The sequence below is a fragment of the Helianthus annuus genome, chromosome 3 (assembly GCF_002127325.2).
Source record: "Helianthus annuus cultivar XRQ/B chromosome 3, HanXRQr2.0-SUNRISE, whole genome shotgun sequence".
NCBI classification, from domain to species: Eukaryota; Viridiplantae; Streptophyta; class Magnoliopsida; order Asterales; family Asteraceae; genus Helianthus; species Helianthus annuus.
In genome coordinates this window covers 15,030,365-15,047,605 of record NC_035435.2, presented here as the reverse complement: position 1 = coordinate 15,047,605, position 17,241 = coordinate 15,030,365, and the positions used below count along the sequence as shown (strand labels likewise).

The 17,241-nt window shown below is 37.0% G+C and overlaps 1 protein-coding gene and 1 long non-coding RNA gene across 18 annotated transcripts; both read left to right on the top strand.

Moving 5' to 3' along the window:
* The first annotated feature begins 7,348 nt into the window (after positions 1 to 7,348).
* On the top strand, positions 7,349 to 13,520 carry LOC110928666. Of its 17 annotated transcripts, XM_035987404.1 has the most exons (11): positions 7,476 to 7,656; positions 7,960 to 8,112; positions 8,269 to 8,546; positions 9,422 to 9,575; positions 9,689 to 9,964; positions 10,042 to 10,327; positions 10,649 to 10,837; positions 11,286 to 11,395; positions 12,159 to 12,243; positions 12,821 to 12,991; positions 13,080 to 13,520. In XM_035987404.1, exons 4-8 carry the CDS (start codon positions 9,441 to 9,443, stop codon positions 11,312 to 11,314), a joined length of 915 nt encoding a protein of 304 aa, XP_035843297.1. In that variant the 5' UTR covers positions 7,476 to 7,656; positions 7,960 to 8,112; positions 8,269 to 8,546; positions 9,422 to 9,440; the 3' UTR covers positions 11,315 to 11,395; positions 12,159 to 12,243; positions 12,821 to 12,991; positions 13,080 to 13,520. The 17 variants fall into 17 exon arrangements, 11 of the variants coding, with proteins under 11 accessions (XP_035843298.1, XP_035843292.1, XP_022027373.2 ...); XM_035987405.1 differs by lacking the exons at positions 7,960 to 8,112; positions 8,269 to 8,546 and adding an exon at positions 7,349 to 7,441 and having other exon boundaries at positions 7,578 to 7,656; XR_004888302.1 differs by adding an exon at positions 11,004 to 11,161 and having other exon boundaries at positions 7,464 to 7,656; positions 7,960 to 9,575; positions 10,042 to 10,122; positions 10,617 to 10,837.
* A 2,682-nt stretch (positions 13,521 to 16,202) lies between these two features.
* Positions 16,203 to 16,615, top strand: LOC118490135. Its single transcript, XR_004888301.1, has 3 exons — positions 16,203 to 16,290; positions 16,370 to 16,423; positions 16,536 to 16,615. It is a non-coding gene; the product is annotated as an uncharacterized LOC118490135 (long non-coding RNA).
* Positions 16,616 to 17,241: the final 626 nt, after the last annotated feature.

Here is a 17,241-nt window from a genome sequence, read left to right as displayed (position 1 = left end):
CCCTTCTATCTGACGAAAACCTTGAACGACTAAACGAGCTTTGTTTCTAATAACCACTCCACGGTCGTCTTTCTTGCATTTGAAGACCCATCGAGTGCCAATCTTCTTGTAGTTCTCAGGCTTTTCAACAAGCTTCCAAACACCAAGCTTGTGAAATTGCTGTAATTCTTCTTGCATGGCTTCAACCCAGGCACTATCTTTCAATGCTTCTTTCCACGACTTTGGTTCTTCTTGTGACACGTAACACGCGAAGGACCAGTCATTTTGTTGACCAGATTCTCTTATAGCTGAATACAAACCAGCATTCCGGTTGTTTCTCAGCTGATTACGCGTCTGCACACCGCGATGGACATCTCCTATTATATTCTGCTGGGGATGGGTATCATGAATCCTCATTTCAGGATTATCTGGCACACGTGCATTGATACCCAAATTATTCAGATTAAGATCAACAACCAACTCCACACCAGGAATGTGGTTAGAGGTGGATGCATTCCCTTCAGCAGTATCTATATTCTGCGTATGAGGTGTATCACCAGAGGCACCTTGAACAGGAGCAGCTGGAGCTGAAGATCCTTCGGCTGCATCATGATATTCATCATCTTCAGAAGAGTCATTATAATCAGCAGCATCTTCATAAACCTCATTTTGAACCATATTGTTGACAGACGTGGAAACTTGAGGGTCAACAACAATAGGTCTAACCAATGGTGAGACAGCAGCGTTGTCACTTTCCAACAACATCCGAGCCGCTGCTGATTCTTCATCAAAGGTTGGCAGATTGAAGGAGTCAAATAGCCCATCATAATCGAACATCCACGGATCACCCGGAGCCCTAACAGGACTCGTGTACCTTTGAACCCTAACTTCGCTCCATAGCTCAATCTTTTTAGTAGCTAGATTCCAAACACGAAAATTCGGAGTAGCATATCCAAGGAAGAAACCCTCGATAGCTCTTGCACCAAACTTTCCATCTGGCTCAATCATAGTACAAGGAGCACCAAACGGTTCAAGATAAGAAAGATCCGGTTTCCTTCTCTGAAGGAGTTCGAAGCAAGTCTTGCCATGTCTCTTAACTGTAAGAACTCTGTTCAACGTGTAGCAAGCAGCCGATACAGCCTCTCCCCAGAATTGAATAGGGAGTTCCGACTCTACTAACATTGTTCTTGCAGTTTCAATAATAGTTCGATTCTTCCTCTCAGCGACACCATTTTGTTGTGGAGTATAACGAGAACTGTACTCATGAAGAATGCCTTTAGAAGTACAAAACTCATCCATAACTTGATTCTTAAATTCAGTTCCATTGTCGCTTCGGATCCTTTTCACTTTCAACGTATAGAGATTTTCCAACATTGTAAGAAGATCCTTGAGGATGCCAGGAGTTTCACTTTTGTGTGCCATAAAGGATACCCAAGAAAATCTAGAGTAGTCATCAGTAACTACTAAACAATAAGCATCACCAAACGTTGTCTTGTGCTTCATAGGTCCAAAAAGGTCCATATGAAGACGTTCGAGAGGCATGCTAACAGTGTTGATTTTCTTCAAAGGGTGAGACTTCTTCGTTTGCTTCCCCTTTTGGCACGAGACACAGATATCTTGTAGATGAAAACTTCTTACAGGCACACCATTCACAAGATTGTTTTTCACCAAATGGTTCATTTTTCTCAAGTGAATGTGTCCCATTCTTCTGTGCCAAGATATAGACTCCTTTTCTGTGGCTTTTGAGACAAAACAAGTAACTTGTGCAGATGTAGTAATCGCTTGGCTCATGTCGAGAATATAAAGATCATTAACTCTCGGAGCCGATAAGAGAACCCATTCTTGTGGAATTTTGAATCCAGGTTTCAGCACATAGCAGCCAGCATCATCAAAAATCACTGAGAACTTTTTATCGCAGATTTGCGACACACTGAGAAGATTGTGATCAATTTGCTTCACATAATTGATCTTGTCAAAGCACACGATGCCATTGGAGATACTCCCTTCTCCAGTGATGTACCCGCCTTTATCACCCGCAAAGGCAACATACCCTCCTCTAATATTTCTCACGTCATACAGGAGCCGTAAGTCGCCAGTCATGTGCCTGGATGCCCCACTATCAACAATCCAATGACTATTAATAGTTCCTCCTAGAACATCCTGCACATGTCAAATAAACACATCAGTTGAGAATGGGGACCCAAGCCTTAGTGGTCTTGGGTCGTCCCTTGGCATCACGATACGTAAGCTCTATCTCTTGATGGTTTTCAAGAACAACTGCTCCCCCTGAATTGTCACCCGACTTAGGTAACCAAGTTTGTCCTTGCCTACCAGTTTTTGAAGATTCTGGTTTTACAGGTTGTGACACTCTTGGTTCCTTTTGAACTGTTTTAACTTCAGATTTTAAAGCTTTTTCAACAGTTTTTATGTTCTTACGTCGTTGTTTAGTTTCTTGTTCTTTTACAGTTCGTTTATCTTGTTTAGGTGAAACTGACCGACGTTGAGGATGAACTGCTTCAGGTGGAGCCTTTTCAACCAACTTCTTCTTTGGAGCATTTGGGCAATTTCTGATAATGTGCCCAATTTCTCCACATTTGAAACAAGTTCTCCTTTCAACAGACTTAGGAGAACTTGATCGACCACCAGATGTTGAACTTGTAGAACCTGAGGTACTTGCTCTTTCATCACACCCGTTTGTATGTTGGGTGTAATTGTTATCACTGTTACGTTTCAAAATTTTGACTTGTTGTACAAAATCAGTGTTTGATTTGTTTTCAAAAGTCTCAATTTTATCTGTACCCTTTGATGCTACAAATTTAACATCTTTTCCTTTCTTCATGTAACGAGCTCCTTTTGATTCATCCTTAGCCTTTGGCTTTGGAGCTCGTTGTTGTTGTTTACCCTTAGAAGCAGTAGGTTGTGGAGTGGTTGGAGATTTTTGATTACCAAATTGTTTCCTAATCTCAGCTTTAGGAACGGGATCACATTGTGTTACCACAATTCCTGGTAGAGTTTTTCCCAAAAATTTGTTTGTATTGTCTTCAAAGACTTTATCAATCAAAGATTTATTTACATTTTTAATTGGAAAAACGTGATCTGAATAGATTTTACTATCTCCAACCAAGGTATACAACACATTACTGCTTTTAACAGTAGACACCTCCTTCTTTTCAACCTTGACAGGATCTATCACTTGTTTCTCGACTGATGAAGCCTCAGGAGTATCAGGATCACAAAGGATGTGATTCTCTCGTGGAATATCTACTCCTTTCATCTTGCTAAGTGATTTATCCTGATCACTTACAGCCACTTCTGATTCATCATCCGATGTCTCATAGTCCTCGATAATTGGAGGACTTTGTTTCATGGATGGTGAAGTTTCTTGTTCCTTAGGGGCTGTGTTTGAAGAACTGTCCGGTTTGAACCCTAGGCCAGTAGAAAATTCCTCAAAGTTCAAAGGCACACTGGGTTCATACCGAGGCATTTCCTCTTCATCAGGCATCTTGGTATAGTTGTCCATCAAAGGGGGTGGACATGCCTTATACCCTACACCTTTCACGTTACCTTTCAGTTGTTGAACGTCTATGATGTGATCAAGCACAAATCGGGAGTTAGAATAACTATCCAATTTCTGTTTGATCGCATCATGCTTGCATTGGGCAATGGCTAATTGCTTCTTAGTTTCTTCCACAAGGTTAATGTATTCATTTATACTCACTTGCTTGTGGTAAACTACTTTGTTAACCTCGGACACATTTTTCTTTAAAGTCTCTATTACAGATTTAAATTCTTTTTCATTCCGGGTTAAAGCCATGTTTGCCTCTTGGCATTTTGACAGTTCAATAACCAAATTCTGATTATGACTATGAAGCTTTTCTGATTCAAGCTTCATCTCTGCACATGATTTACAAATACTAGGAGCAGGAGGTTCAGAAGTTACCTGACTAGTAGAGGCTGAACCATTTGCCATAAAGGCAGTTTGAAAAGAAAAAGCTCCATCTTCAGAGAATAGCTTTTCCATTTCCGTTGATGTAGCAGCAGCCTTCCTAATCAGAATTGATTTCTGACATTTAAGCTCATCAGCTTCATTCAGTAGCTCCTGTATATCATCATCTCCTTCTTCATTCACATCAGGCATTGAGTGATTATCCCCAGAAACAGAGCCTTCTTCATCCGAACTGCCCGAATAACCAGAACTGTCATCGCTCCCAGAGGATTCTTCTTTATGAACCTGCTCGATGACCTTAGCATACAATGCAGTTCCACTTCCTTGATCACCTTCACCAAACTGCACTGACCAGTCACATCCTTCATCAGCTTGAACGGCCAAAGCCCGATTGTGATTGGTAGCTCCAGGCTGTCCCTGATTGTTGTTTACTGCCACCATCCTCCTCTCACGGTTTTCTTGTTGGGCATTCACATTTGTCTGGTTTCTGAAAGGGTTGTGATTGCCGTGTTTTGTTGGTCGAGTGCACTCACGTTTGAAGTGCCCTTTCTCGCCACAATTAAAGCACGTGACGGCATTAATATCAAACCCATACTTCGTGTTTTTCTTTCCTTCCAACGAAGTTCTTCCAGTTCGCGCCATGAAATCTTTTGCCCTTCTAACCGCACTAGCAAAAGCCCATTTAATATCCATCAACTCCATTTCTTCCTTGTCGATCTGATCATAATCTTCATTGGTCATGTTGATGTTTCCAAGCTGACCAGCTACCAAACCACAGTAAGCACTGACCATGGTGTTGATAATTTCCATATGTTCCTTAGCAACTTCAATGCTAAGGTGTGAAAGATTTGAGTTGTCGACTCGGATTGTGTGATGACTTTGAGGCTGAGGTTGAGGATTGTTTGTATAGTGAGCTTGTTGTTGATGTTGTTGAGGTTGTGGTTGTGGCTGTGTTGGAACAGGAATGTAAGACCTCGGATCGAATTGAGGTTGTGGTGGAGCAGCTGTTGATTGAGAAAATGGAAAGGAACTCGTATTGGACACAAAAGCAGTTTGAAGCTTCGGTTGCTGAACAGAACTAGAACTAGCTGAAGGACCAAAGCCAGGCAAATACATTTCTGTATTCTGAGGAGCTGGAGCACGCCTTGCTTTCCTAATTTCTTCATCATTTTTATGTTCCAGCTTCTGAATGAACTCATAGATGTTAATCTCATCTAGAGCTTTAGTATGCTTCAACAACTCAATAAACGAACTCCATTTTGGGGGTAGGGCGTCAGCAAACCTATTCACCATGTCTTGTTGAGTAGCTGCCACCCCATAAGCACACATTTCACTAATCAAATGATAGAAACGTGTGGTCATATCATTCAGAGTCTCGTTTTCCAAAAACTGAAAAGATTCAAATTCTTTCTTCAGCAAATCATGCCTAGACTTTCGAGCAGCTGCATTGCCTTCTCCTCTAGCAACTAAGGCATCCCACAATGCTTTCGTGGTCTTGCAATATGAAAACTGATGGTAGATGTCTTTGTTGAGTGCTTGAGTAAGTATGGCATAGGCCTTTTTCTCCAATTCATAAGCCTTCTTGTCATTTTCAAGCATGTTGGCGTAACCTTCTGAAGTGGATGCTCTACTTTCAAGACTTTCATTGAATGCATTGACAAAACACATCCAAAGGTCGGTGCTTTGTCCTTGAACATATGTGTGAAAGCGGCCTTTCCATGACGGAAAATCGTTCATGTGGTTCAGCTTTGGTGGACGATTGTTACTGCCTGTTTCACTCTCACTAATCAGAAGATTTTGAAGACTTTGACTTTGATTGGATACCAAAGCCCATTGACAGGAACTTATTGATTGTTGTTGTTTTGGAATGGCACTCGTCATATATTCAGCCATAGACATCTGTTTCAGATCTGGTTGTGGATCCGTACTCCAATCCCAAGGGCTAGTACAGCTCATTTTGATCAAAGATTAACAAATAACCTACACACCACAAACTGTTAACAACAAACAGACAACAATTGAAAGATACAATCTGATCGAAAGATCAAGACTTGTTCGAAGGATCAACAGTGATCGAAAGATTACTGTTGAGTTTCGAGCAAAGTCTTCGAAAGATTCTCAATGAAAGATCCTTATCTTTCGACTGATTATCACGAAAGATTCACAGTTCGAAAGATCTATATCTTTCGAATACTGATCTCGAAAGATTCACACTGAAAGATCCTTATCTTTCGAGATGAATCCTTATCTTTCGGACAACCAACTTTCGAAAAGATTCCAACTACGAAGGATAACCCTTAGACTTCGAAAGACTACTCGAAGGATGCTTATCTTTCGAGCTGCCTTTGATCGAAAGATGTCGAAGGATATCTTTCGATGTCGAAGGATATCTTTCGAGTGCTCTGACACACTGCCGAAAGTACTGATGGGTTGGTGAGAAAAGTGACAGGTTGGTGTACCAACTTTCGGCAGAAAGGTATGTTCAGACACACCTTTTCACCAACCTTTTTGACTTTCAAAAATATTACCAAAAATGGCAACCTTATCCCCAAGTGCAGTCACCGGAGACAAACCGGAAGAATGGTCGGAAAAATCAAAGTTTCACAAAACAAATTTTTATGTTACCCAAACCGACCCCGAACACTCCCGATAGGTTTAGTATCCGTTTTTCAGTTTAAACAAGCAAGAAAACCACCAAAAACGGGTGCTAAACCAAGTGTTCAAACACACCAAGAACTTGAACAAACCGGTTTTAAACAAGGTAAAGAGCGAGGCTCTGATACCACTTGTAGGTCCCTTTTCTCGGAGGATCGAGAACAAACCTAAACCTTGTTATACTAACCCACTAGCGAGTGCGGAATCCAAGCTAGTAGGCAAACCGGGATGAAGCAAGAACAAACACAAGAACACACAAAGTTCACCGATTAACACCACTGTATTAATACGTATGAAGGTTTACGGTTACAAGCACAAGGTTTACAATCTGTTTGCAAACTCTCTAAAGTGTGTGTGTGTGTTTTCCAGCAGAGTTTTTCTAACTCTCTAAGTGTGCATATCTCTGAACTCCGAACTCTATCACACTCAACACATGCATGGGTATATATACCCAGCTCAGCAGGTCTTGGTCGAAGGATCGATGGATGGTCCGAAGGATCATCTATCGATGACAGGAAGCTCGAACGATCAGCATGGACATCGAAGGATCATCCTTCGATGTCTAATGGTCGAACCATATCTTTCGAGCACCTCGAAGGATGATGTGTATCCTTCGAGGCTATCCTTCGATCCAGACAAACATCATGTTGTCCAAGTCAAACAGGAGGATAGTTGACTTGGTCAACTTACAGACTGACTTAGGACATCGTTTTCATACAGACCGAATACAGACAAAGTACAGACACAAGTGCACCAACACTATCGCTCAATCTGTCTGTTGATGTATACTATGTTTTATGTTCATTTCGTGTTTTACATCATTCCAATCGAGCACAAACGAAACCCTAAATCGGCATCAGATTAAGGTTTTTCAAACTATGATATTCAACACACAAAGCAAATTTTTCATGTATTTCTGATTTTTTTTTTCTGAAATCGCGATTCGTATGACGTATTTGTATTTCATATTGTTTCCTATCAACATCAATTTCCTCTTGATTCAGGTAATGTTAAGTCTTCCATGCTCCAATGATTGTCGCCACACTTTGATCATTGCCACGTCCCCTTCAATTTCGGTATGTTTCTTCATCCCTAACTGTGTTGTTTTGAACATTTATGACAATTTTATTCTTTGGTCCGATTAAGTTTACATCTGGGTTTACGCCTTTCTTCGGATTGTGTTTTTTTATGAATTGAATAACTTTTCAATGTTTGCATAACTCGATACAACACAATCGTTTTTAGGGTTTTTATGATTATGGTGTGTTGGTTTTATGGCTGTTGTTTGGATTTGATGCTTCGATGATTGTCACAAGTTAGGGTTTCTATTGATGATGTTTAATATTCTGATATTCGTTTAATAATCTGTGTTTTTTTAGTTCAGAAAGTAGCAACAGGTCTATTCTTTGGAGGTCTTATTTCAGCATCAATACCATCAGTTGCTTAATAATGTTGTTAGTATGTATTATGTGTCCAAATTCGAATGTCGTATACTTATATATTAAAGATCTAAAGCGGGTCCACAGCTTCAGGTATGTTATTATCGCTTTCCATTTTTCTGAAGTGTAAATAGGTTATTAGGTTTTTTTCTAATTGGTGAAACTAGAAATGGGTAAACTTAGCTTATGTACTTATCTCAACATAATAACCTTCTGTTTTAAGTTAGGAACTGTTTGTTGTTCCTGAAGGTTATTATGGTTGTGGTAAAGGGCGTTGCTTAGCGTGTCATAAACGAGGACGACAAATGTGATGTTTTTCACTTACAACCCGTGTTGCAGCCAAAACGGTCCAATAGCTAAATCCGAGCCGAATCGTTTTCCTTTTGAGGTTTTTGGTAAATCATATTGTGTTTTTGTATACTGCTATTGTTGTATTCATTCTGCAGTATGTGTGGCTGTTGTGTTGCTCGCTGGTACTATTAGAGTTGGCAAAGAATCTTGCTTCATGATGACTCGATTCAATAAAAGTCAGATTATTCACTTCTTTCAGAATTTTGAAGGAATACATATTCTTTTTTATGCAAGTTTGTGACGTGATGACGTTGAGTTTTAACTTTTAGATGGATTATTGATGAGTTTTGATGAAATTGAAAAGAAAATTGATTAAATAGTGTTTTGACTTTTGGTTTGGAGTTCATAATTTGGATATCTGATATGGTGAAATTGTTTGTTTTTACTCTGAACTCAGGTTTGTATATGTGAATTTGTAACTTGCTGGTTTTAACCTTGAGTTTTAGATTAATTTGATGTAGTTTTGATGAAATTGAAATCTAGGTTGATTATATGATTTATAGTGCTAAGGCATGATGTTGTTTCTTGATTTGGGGAAAAAAAGCTATTTACTCTTTAAATAATTATTGATAACTTGACTACGTTGACTTTGAGATCTATATTAAGTTAGTATAGGGGTTTGATGAACGGGAGTATAGTTATGATTTAATGACTTTCTGATGCTAGATATTGGAAGATTTGTTTTTTTGTACTTTGTAAAACGGCCTACTTGTTTTTATCAATTAGCAGCCCAATTAGATTAAATCTATATATGGTTGTCTTTTGTATAGATTTTTGGTTATCGTATAACATGGATGGGATTTATGTATGCGTAGAATGAATTAATATTTCAACATGCTTATGTCAGTGTACTTGCTTGATAACCGTGAAAACCTGTACCAGTAACTCTCGGGCCTGCACGAATACCCCGCTGGCTAACCAGCTAAAACGTAGCTCGTGCTGGGCAAGTGGCCTTGTGTATGTGTGTTGTGCTGTATTCATACAAGTTTTTTACGAAACTTATAGTTATTATGTGTGGTGTAATGCTGATTTACATGTCTTATATGTGCAGGGCATCCTGCTGTCAAAAGATGAATTTTTTCTGTAGGAGTATGGCTGACGAGTCTGCACCATCACAGCATGATATTGTTCGATGCCCATTTTTGCGCAATATTAATGAACCAACTAACTTCTCATTTTCTTTATCCATGGCTTTCCCATTGCCCGTAAGTTTCTTATATTCCTTATTGATTTCACTCAGAGGGGCAAAAACAGGTCCAAACGTGTGGGTTGGGTTGGAGTGCGTATGGACTAAACTTCGTCATTGTTTTCTTATTAGGCACGTGGAACCAAAGGTCCTATATTCGAGGACGGTCCCAATTTTGATATGGCATTTAGGCTTTTTCATGGACAAAATGGTGTTGTCTCGCTTTCCAAGGGAACATTGCAATTTCCCCAAAAAGTGAAGCCCGAACAAGTGTCACAACAGTTTAACCCGTTAGCAGCAAAGGCTGCGACTATTAGTCTGTCGAGTTTAGGAGGGTCCTTCGGTTTCGACGCGTTCAATGAGATGTTTAAGAATCATCAAAAGAAGAACAAGAAAAAGTCTTCTCAGGTATATGATAAAGTTGCTGATTATTTATAATTTTATATCATGCGATCACTTCGTTTAATTTTTAAATGATGTTACAGAAAGGAGACTCGAATCACGAGGCAACGGGTGAGGAGTGGCTGAAAAGTGGGAATTGTCCTATTGCCAAGTCATATAGAGTAGTGAGTAACGTTCTACCGCTTGTGACCAAGGCATTCAAACTGCCATCAAACTTTAAATACGAGTGCCCGCCGGCAATCGTGGCGGCCCGGGCGGCACTAGCACGAACCGCCTTTGCAAAGAATCGACTTTCTTCACTCTTATACCTTTTTTATATAATAAATAACAAGCTGGAGCTATGGAAACTTACATATTATAATGCATTAGGTACAATAGGATAAAGCATACATAATTCTTCTAAAAAGACATGTCTGTAACTGACATGTCCGACCCATTCATGTTTAACCAAGTGTTATTCGATAGCTTTGTTGTAACAAAGGTGGTTATTAATTTTTAATTATGCCCACATATATGTATTTTTAATTCACACACACAGGCTTTTGGAGGGTAATAATCATATATCACCATTCACATGGAAAACCCAATTAAGAAACACAACCACAATGATATATGCACTTTGTTATTGAGTCGTTGGCTTATTATCACCTTTTTATAGGGTTTAAACATCACTTCATTTTTCCATGCTAGCTGTGTTGGCTCAGCAGCTCCGCCTCTACAAGTTGCCGGTGCTTGATACCATTAAAGGCTTCTCTCTTTTTCGAGTAGAATGTACCGAAACTGTTTGTGAACAACCACCGGAAAAGTTCAATCCCAATGATGGCGATGGTCTCTGCATGATTTTTACTAAAAGTTCTTATGAGCTTTCTTCTCATCCAGGTACTTATTTGATGTGTTTTGACTTTAGAGATTTAATTTTGACTTGATCTTGCCTTTTGACTCTGCACAATCAATTTTTTTGTTAAGAAACCGCTTGATATGTCTGAAAGATAATAATTTTAAACTCCTTGCCGCCATTAAATAGATTTCTATCATGTAATTTCAGTCTGATATGAACCAAGCCATGAGGAAACGTCCTCGAACGTTATTCAACTAGAGCATGGCAGTTATCTGTGTCTTCTCTACCTTCCAACAAGTCAATTATATGGAGATCTACAAGTCATCTATGATTGGAATTGATCGATAAACAGCATATTCCTCATAGTGAGAGAAACATGTATTTAGTTCTTATACACTAACCTTGCTAATGGCGAGAAAATATAATCATTTTTTTATTATTTCTTTTGCTTTTGTTTTACGCAACTGTATATTGTATGAATATCTACAGGTCATTTGGGAGTGGATATTGGATATTGATCGATAAACTACATATTCCTCATAATGAGACAAACATGTATTCTGCTCTTATAGTTTTGCCTGAAACATTTGATAATTGAGGTAAGTCATTTCATTGTTTTATTTCAGTCGTTTGGATGCAAGATAACTCATGTTTTGGTAAGGATATATTATTTAGGGATGAGCTCGGTACCAACCGGTACGGGTACCAAAAATACTCGGTACGGTACGGTTCGGTACTGGCACAGACCGGTATTTGATGGTCAAAACCGGTAAATACCGGTATCAAACTGGTACCGAAAACGCCCAATGTCAGTACCAAAAATATTTCGGTTCGGGAAATTCGGTACCAGTAACAATTGCTTTTCCTTATTCATATAATTACACTAAAAATCAATACTTTTTCTCTCTCCTGTTCAGTTCAATACGATAATATTTTTTAATACCTTTATCATTACATTTCCTTTCTCCTCCACTCACAACCACTTTCAAAAATATTAAAAAAATTATAAGGGATGAACAGTGTTCCTGTATATTTACAAATGAACAGTAACATTTTCTCTCTCATTCACTCACAACCACTCAAAACCACTCACAACCATTCCTTATAACATAACTAACTCACTCGCACAAATATAAGAAATCCTTTGTGAATGCTCTAATGGTTTCGAACCGGTACCCGGTACGATTTGCTCATCCCTACAATAGATAATAATATTATCTACTGTATTATGATACTTGCAGTTTAGTTCGGTAGTAGTTCATCATGTCGGAATTCATTGATATATATTCTTTCACATGTTACATTTCAAGTGTAGATGTTGCTTGCATCAGGAGACTGCTAAACAAATACTTAAATTTGCAGGAAGGTCTTGCTACACTTTTTGGAAATGGTTATCAACATGTGTTGTGATTATTAGTGCTTAGGTTACTTCATCTATTTCTGCAAGGTGATCTTTATGTACTGTTTACCGACAATATAAGCAAGTTATATATAAGATAATGTATACTATCAATTATATAAGACCAAATTATTTGAACCTTAATTTATTTATCACATCTTATACCACACAAGAACCAAAGTTTAAAAACGGCTTTTGATATTGCCCCTGTTGATCCATCTGTAGACCTGAATTGTGTAAACAAGCAACTTTATTATTTTCATTAAGAAAACCATTTGTGTTTTCAGAAGCACTACCTTACCAAAATCTCCTAAACTTGCATTATAAGACCTAAACTAGCGCTATGTCCGATGAGTACAAGGCCCTAATAGAAATTAAAACACGGGAGTTGGTGCCTCGACCTCATTTCAAAATTTTGTGTAAAAGCTTATAAATAATATAATTGACATTGTGTAACTCGTGTAGCACACGAGTACTATTATATGTGGGCCATGTGAATTTGTCAATTATCTTTTCTTATTTGTAGGATCAGGTTGTTTGACTTTGACCATATAAGTTAAATATATTAATTTTGATTATTTATTTCTTAGGGATGATAATTGATGTTTTTTTCACTTTTTCCCAGATGGTACATCCCGAGACCTGCCTTGGGGCGCGTTACATGAAGTTATCATGGGCGGAGTTGGTGAAAGTCAGCTCTTTATCTAACTAGAACCGTCAGTTTAAGGCTCGATGGGTCATCCACCATTATGGCATTATGGACCGCAGGGACATGGCCAAAAGATTTCCCGCACCGGTGAGAATATTATAATTAAACAATATCCATTACGTCTTAAAACAATCTTTCAAAGACATGGATCTCAACTGAATTTTTAATATTCCAGGAGTGATATTTTTCATAAGAGTTGTTGGGCTTGAGATCAAATTGAGAGATGCTTACACCGTCATTTTCTATGAAAGCGATTGGCATCCAACATTAGATTTACAAACAGTGGACAAGGCTCATTGGTTGGGTAACATAGTCAATTCTACACAGTTACGAATAGATACACGAGCCGATATTTTGTCAAGTTAGATACATGAGCGGTGAGCCGATATTTTGTCAAGTTAGAGATGTTGCTCCAAACAATGTAAACTTCGATATCAATAATTAGAAGCAAAACGTAGTTAGGGGCTTCACATTTGGGAATGGGAGGTTTTAATGTGAATTCAACATTGTATTCCATAGAATGTAGTTCAAAAGATCTAATATTTCATACTTATATGTATTTTTAATTGTATTTCAAATTTTCTAATAATTCTTGTAACATGTCAGTTTGTTTGTATATGTTTTATTTCTACATTTTTTATTAACGTAAATTAAATTTTCCAGCCTGTAAAGTTCATCAAAAGCCACGTCCATCTCCAAATAATATTGCCATCACTGATGTGCTACCATTTTTATATGAACTTAAAAGGTGGCAAGACAGGTAGGTAGTCGGAGTAACGGGTCGACTTGAGTTTGGGTTCAAAATTGAAATGTGTTATTTATTTAGTGGGCTCAAGTGAAATGTTGGTTGGGTTGTTCTTCTTTAATCCCTTTTGTCTATATTATATCTTTTATATGCATAATTAACACTTTAAATAATAATACTACAATTATAATAAAAATTTCACTGTAACTTACCACGAGTTTGACATGTTGTACCCATCTGGCCTGCTTTCCTTTTGGTAACTTTTTATATGATACGTGTGAAATAAAACACAACCTTAATGACACTTAATGAATTTTTGGGGTCTAATAAATTGTCGTTTAAATCCATAATATTAATCAAAGATGAGTAGTAGTTAACTTATTTTCTTTCTTTTGTGGCTACTCAAATGCCGAATTGGCCACTTTAACCCGATTTAAGCTTTAATCTTGACTATCGAAACTAGGTAGGTATATCTGAGATTAATTCTCAACCCCAATAACTAGGTGTTTATTGCAAAACTTTGAAAGCTTTTTTTTAAAGAATACAGTTTACAGGTTGTTATTGTCGATTTTATTTGAGAACAACCAGGAAAGAAAGTTACATGTGATTGAAGTAGCATTTGGTTATTAACATCACTTTGTTTTTTGATGTTTCAGTTATTGTGTCCTGTTAGATGTCAATTAGGAAGACTTCAAGTCTGGCTTGGAGGCTCTTCTAAAGGTAAAACCAACTAGAGTCTAGGGCTATTTTGTTTGGTGCTTGAATTGTTGACCCACTATTGTAAACGATTTTCTTTTAAGTTATAATAATGCTATAAACATTTGATTCAAATCATTATACACCATGTATTTGTCTTCATATATTAGCAAAAGGGTGGTAAAAATACCTTTTTTCAGGAGGAGGTAGACGTCAGACACGATTAGAATAGTTGAAACACTCACTGTAAGTTAATTTAGTCCAAAAAGCTTTATTTCCACACTCAATATAGATTGAAGAATATAGAATACGGAGGTGGCAAGATGGCCGGGTTGAAAAGAGCCATTCCAGGTCGGTTAAAGAAATCTTTAATGATTTGTGATTTTTTCTCAGTATTTCAATTATTCAATGTACTCTAATATTTGCGTTAGTAGTTCAACATTTATATAATCAAAATATTTGTGTCAACATTGTTAAAGGAGATATTTTTTTGAAAGCCACCCGTGTAATACACGGGTACTTATCCTATTAATGTACAATTAAAATTGATGATTTTATCAATATACAACTTGATCACAAAGTTAATTAACAATTAAAAAATTGAATAATTTAGTTAAGATCTAAGAGTTGGATCCAGATCAAGTGCAAAATTAGATATAGATATAGATATATGAAGTTAGTTATAGGATTAACGGATTGATGATATATATATATATATATATATATATATATATATATATATATATATATATATATATATATATATATATATATATATGAAGGTAACTAGGATTAACGGATTGAAGATTTGTTTGTTCATGAAAACACTAAATAGTTGAATTCAGATCGAGTTATATCCACCCGTAGAACCGTAATTCTTTCTCTTATATTTGATAAGTATTTTTAATTTTGAAGACGTTAACGTTTAGTTAATCTATCTTATTAGTCACACATTTTGCATTTTTTATAATATATATATATACAGTTGTGTTTAATAAAAATTAAATGTTCAACCCGTGAGTATACACGGGTGATAACCTAATGGGCTTAAGTGGATGGATGCGTAATTGGGTTTCCTTTTAAATGACATTTGCCATGATGAGTGATTGGAATTTTGGGTTTTCTTGCGGGACGAAATGATTATGGTAGTCTTAAGGTATGGTAAATGGAGCAATTATTTGACAGTCGACAACTCAAGGAATGCGTGAGTTTAGTCTGATCATTTGAAAACTCGGATTCTCTTTGAAGAATGGGCGTTTAGGACAAGTCAAAGTGTGAGTTTTGTGAGTTGAATAGGGATTACTGTAAGCCTTTTATGGCATAGTTTTTGTTGGAATGTTTTTTTGTATAACCTTTAGGTCGGATCCCCGTATTTGCGCCCGAGGTTGCATTGGATGGTTTGGGCCATGTCTTAGGTCCCAAAGTTTCTCTTTTTTTATTTTATTTTTAATTCTTTTCATTAATAAAGTTTGCCTGGGTCTCTTTCCTCTTTTCAAAAGAAAAAAAAATATTTAACATGATAAAGTTCAAAATATGATATTTTAAACTTATATGTATCAAACAATACATGTCAATTAAAGATGACCACTATATTCTATTTGACATGATTTTTAGTCAAAATTTGATATGACAGTTTTTACTTTACAATAAACTTTGGTTCATCCTCGAGAACGACGTGTTGCATATGTTAAGCATACTTTTATTCATGTGATGGTGGAACATTTTTGTTGATGTGGCATGCTATGGTGTAGCTATATGATGATTTTGTTGGTTAGTGTTTTATCATCTACACTAGAACTGCCATAATGGATGAGTCGAGCGGGCTGGTAGTTACACACTTTGTTTAATTTTCATGATTTTTTTGCAGGTTGCATAGCGGCTGCGGTTAATGAAAAGAACATGGGTTTTTTGGCGCTTTTGATAAGTGAAACGTTAGCTATTACCGGTTTGTACATCCAACCAAGTGATGGTTTCTATAGAAAATTAAGTATATATGAAACTTCAAACATGGTTCTGAATTGTAGAAAGTGGAGAGCTCTATATGTGGGGAAAGAATTTTAGTGGTCAGCTTGGAAGGAGTAAGATGCTTATCTTTGGTTATTTTTTTAATTTTATGCTATTTCTGGTTACATGTGTTTGGGATGACCATTTATGACTTCGTATGATTCCATTCTTCATATTCTGTGACAGATTTGACCTTAATCGCACATTGACGGTTGGCGAAAGTGAAGATAGAAGGTAAATATTTTGGTTATGATCGTCAGATTGTTTGCAATTCGTTACAAATTGTTTTCCATTTTGGAATATGTGATCCGGTTGCCTTAGATTTTTCATGTTTATGTTCATTAGTGATATTCATTGTGCAATTCACACGTGTATTTGTTTTAATTTTTATGCTCATTGCGGATCTATGAGGAACTGATTGTTGATATGTGATTAGTGTGATAACTGTGTTTGATTTGGAAATATGACTATTGATAAATGATTTATATAAAGCATCGTGATAACGGTTAACGGTGGGACAACATTTTTCTCGCTCATAGTGGCTGTAATAGGTGTTCATTATTGTATAAGTTATATCTAATGTCATAGCATAAACAAGACATGGTTTGCGGTTATCATTTACGTGACTTTTGTAGGGACACAAAATTAGTTCGCTTGCTCCTATATATAATTTGTACATTTCGATGAATAGTAACAAAAAAATTATGTTATTATGTTACTATTTTTTTAAGTTTCATTTTCACCGTTTATAAGTTCTCAGCGAGTTTATGTTGCTTACTTTCGGGCCTTAAAGCCTCTACGTAGCATTAATGGGCTTGAAATGTTTGGGTTATCTTCTCCCCCCATTATGAAGGTATATGGTTTTTTGAAACACTTATATGTCCACATTTTG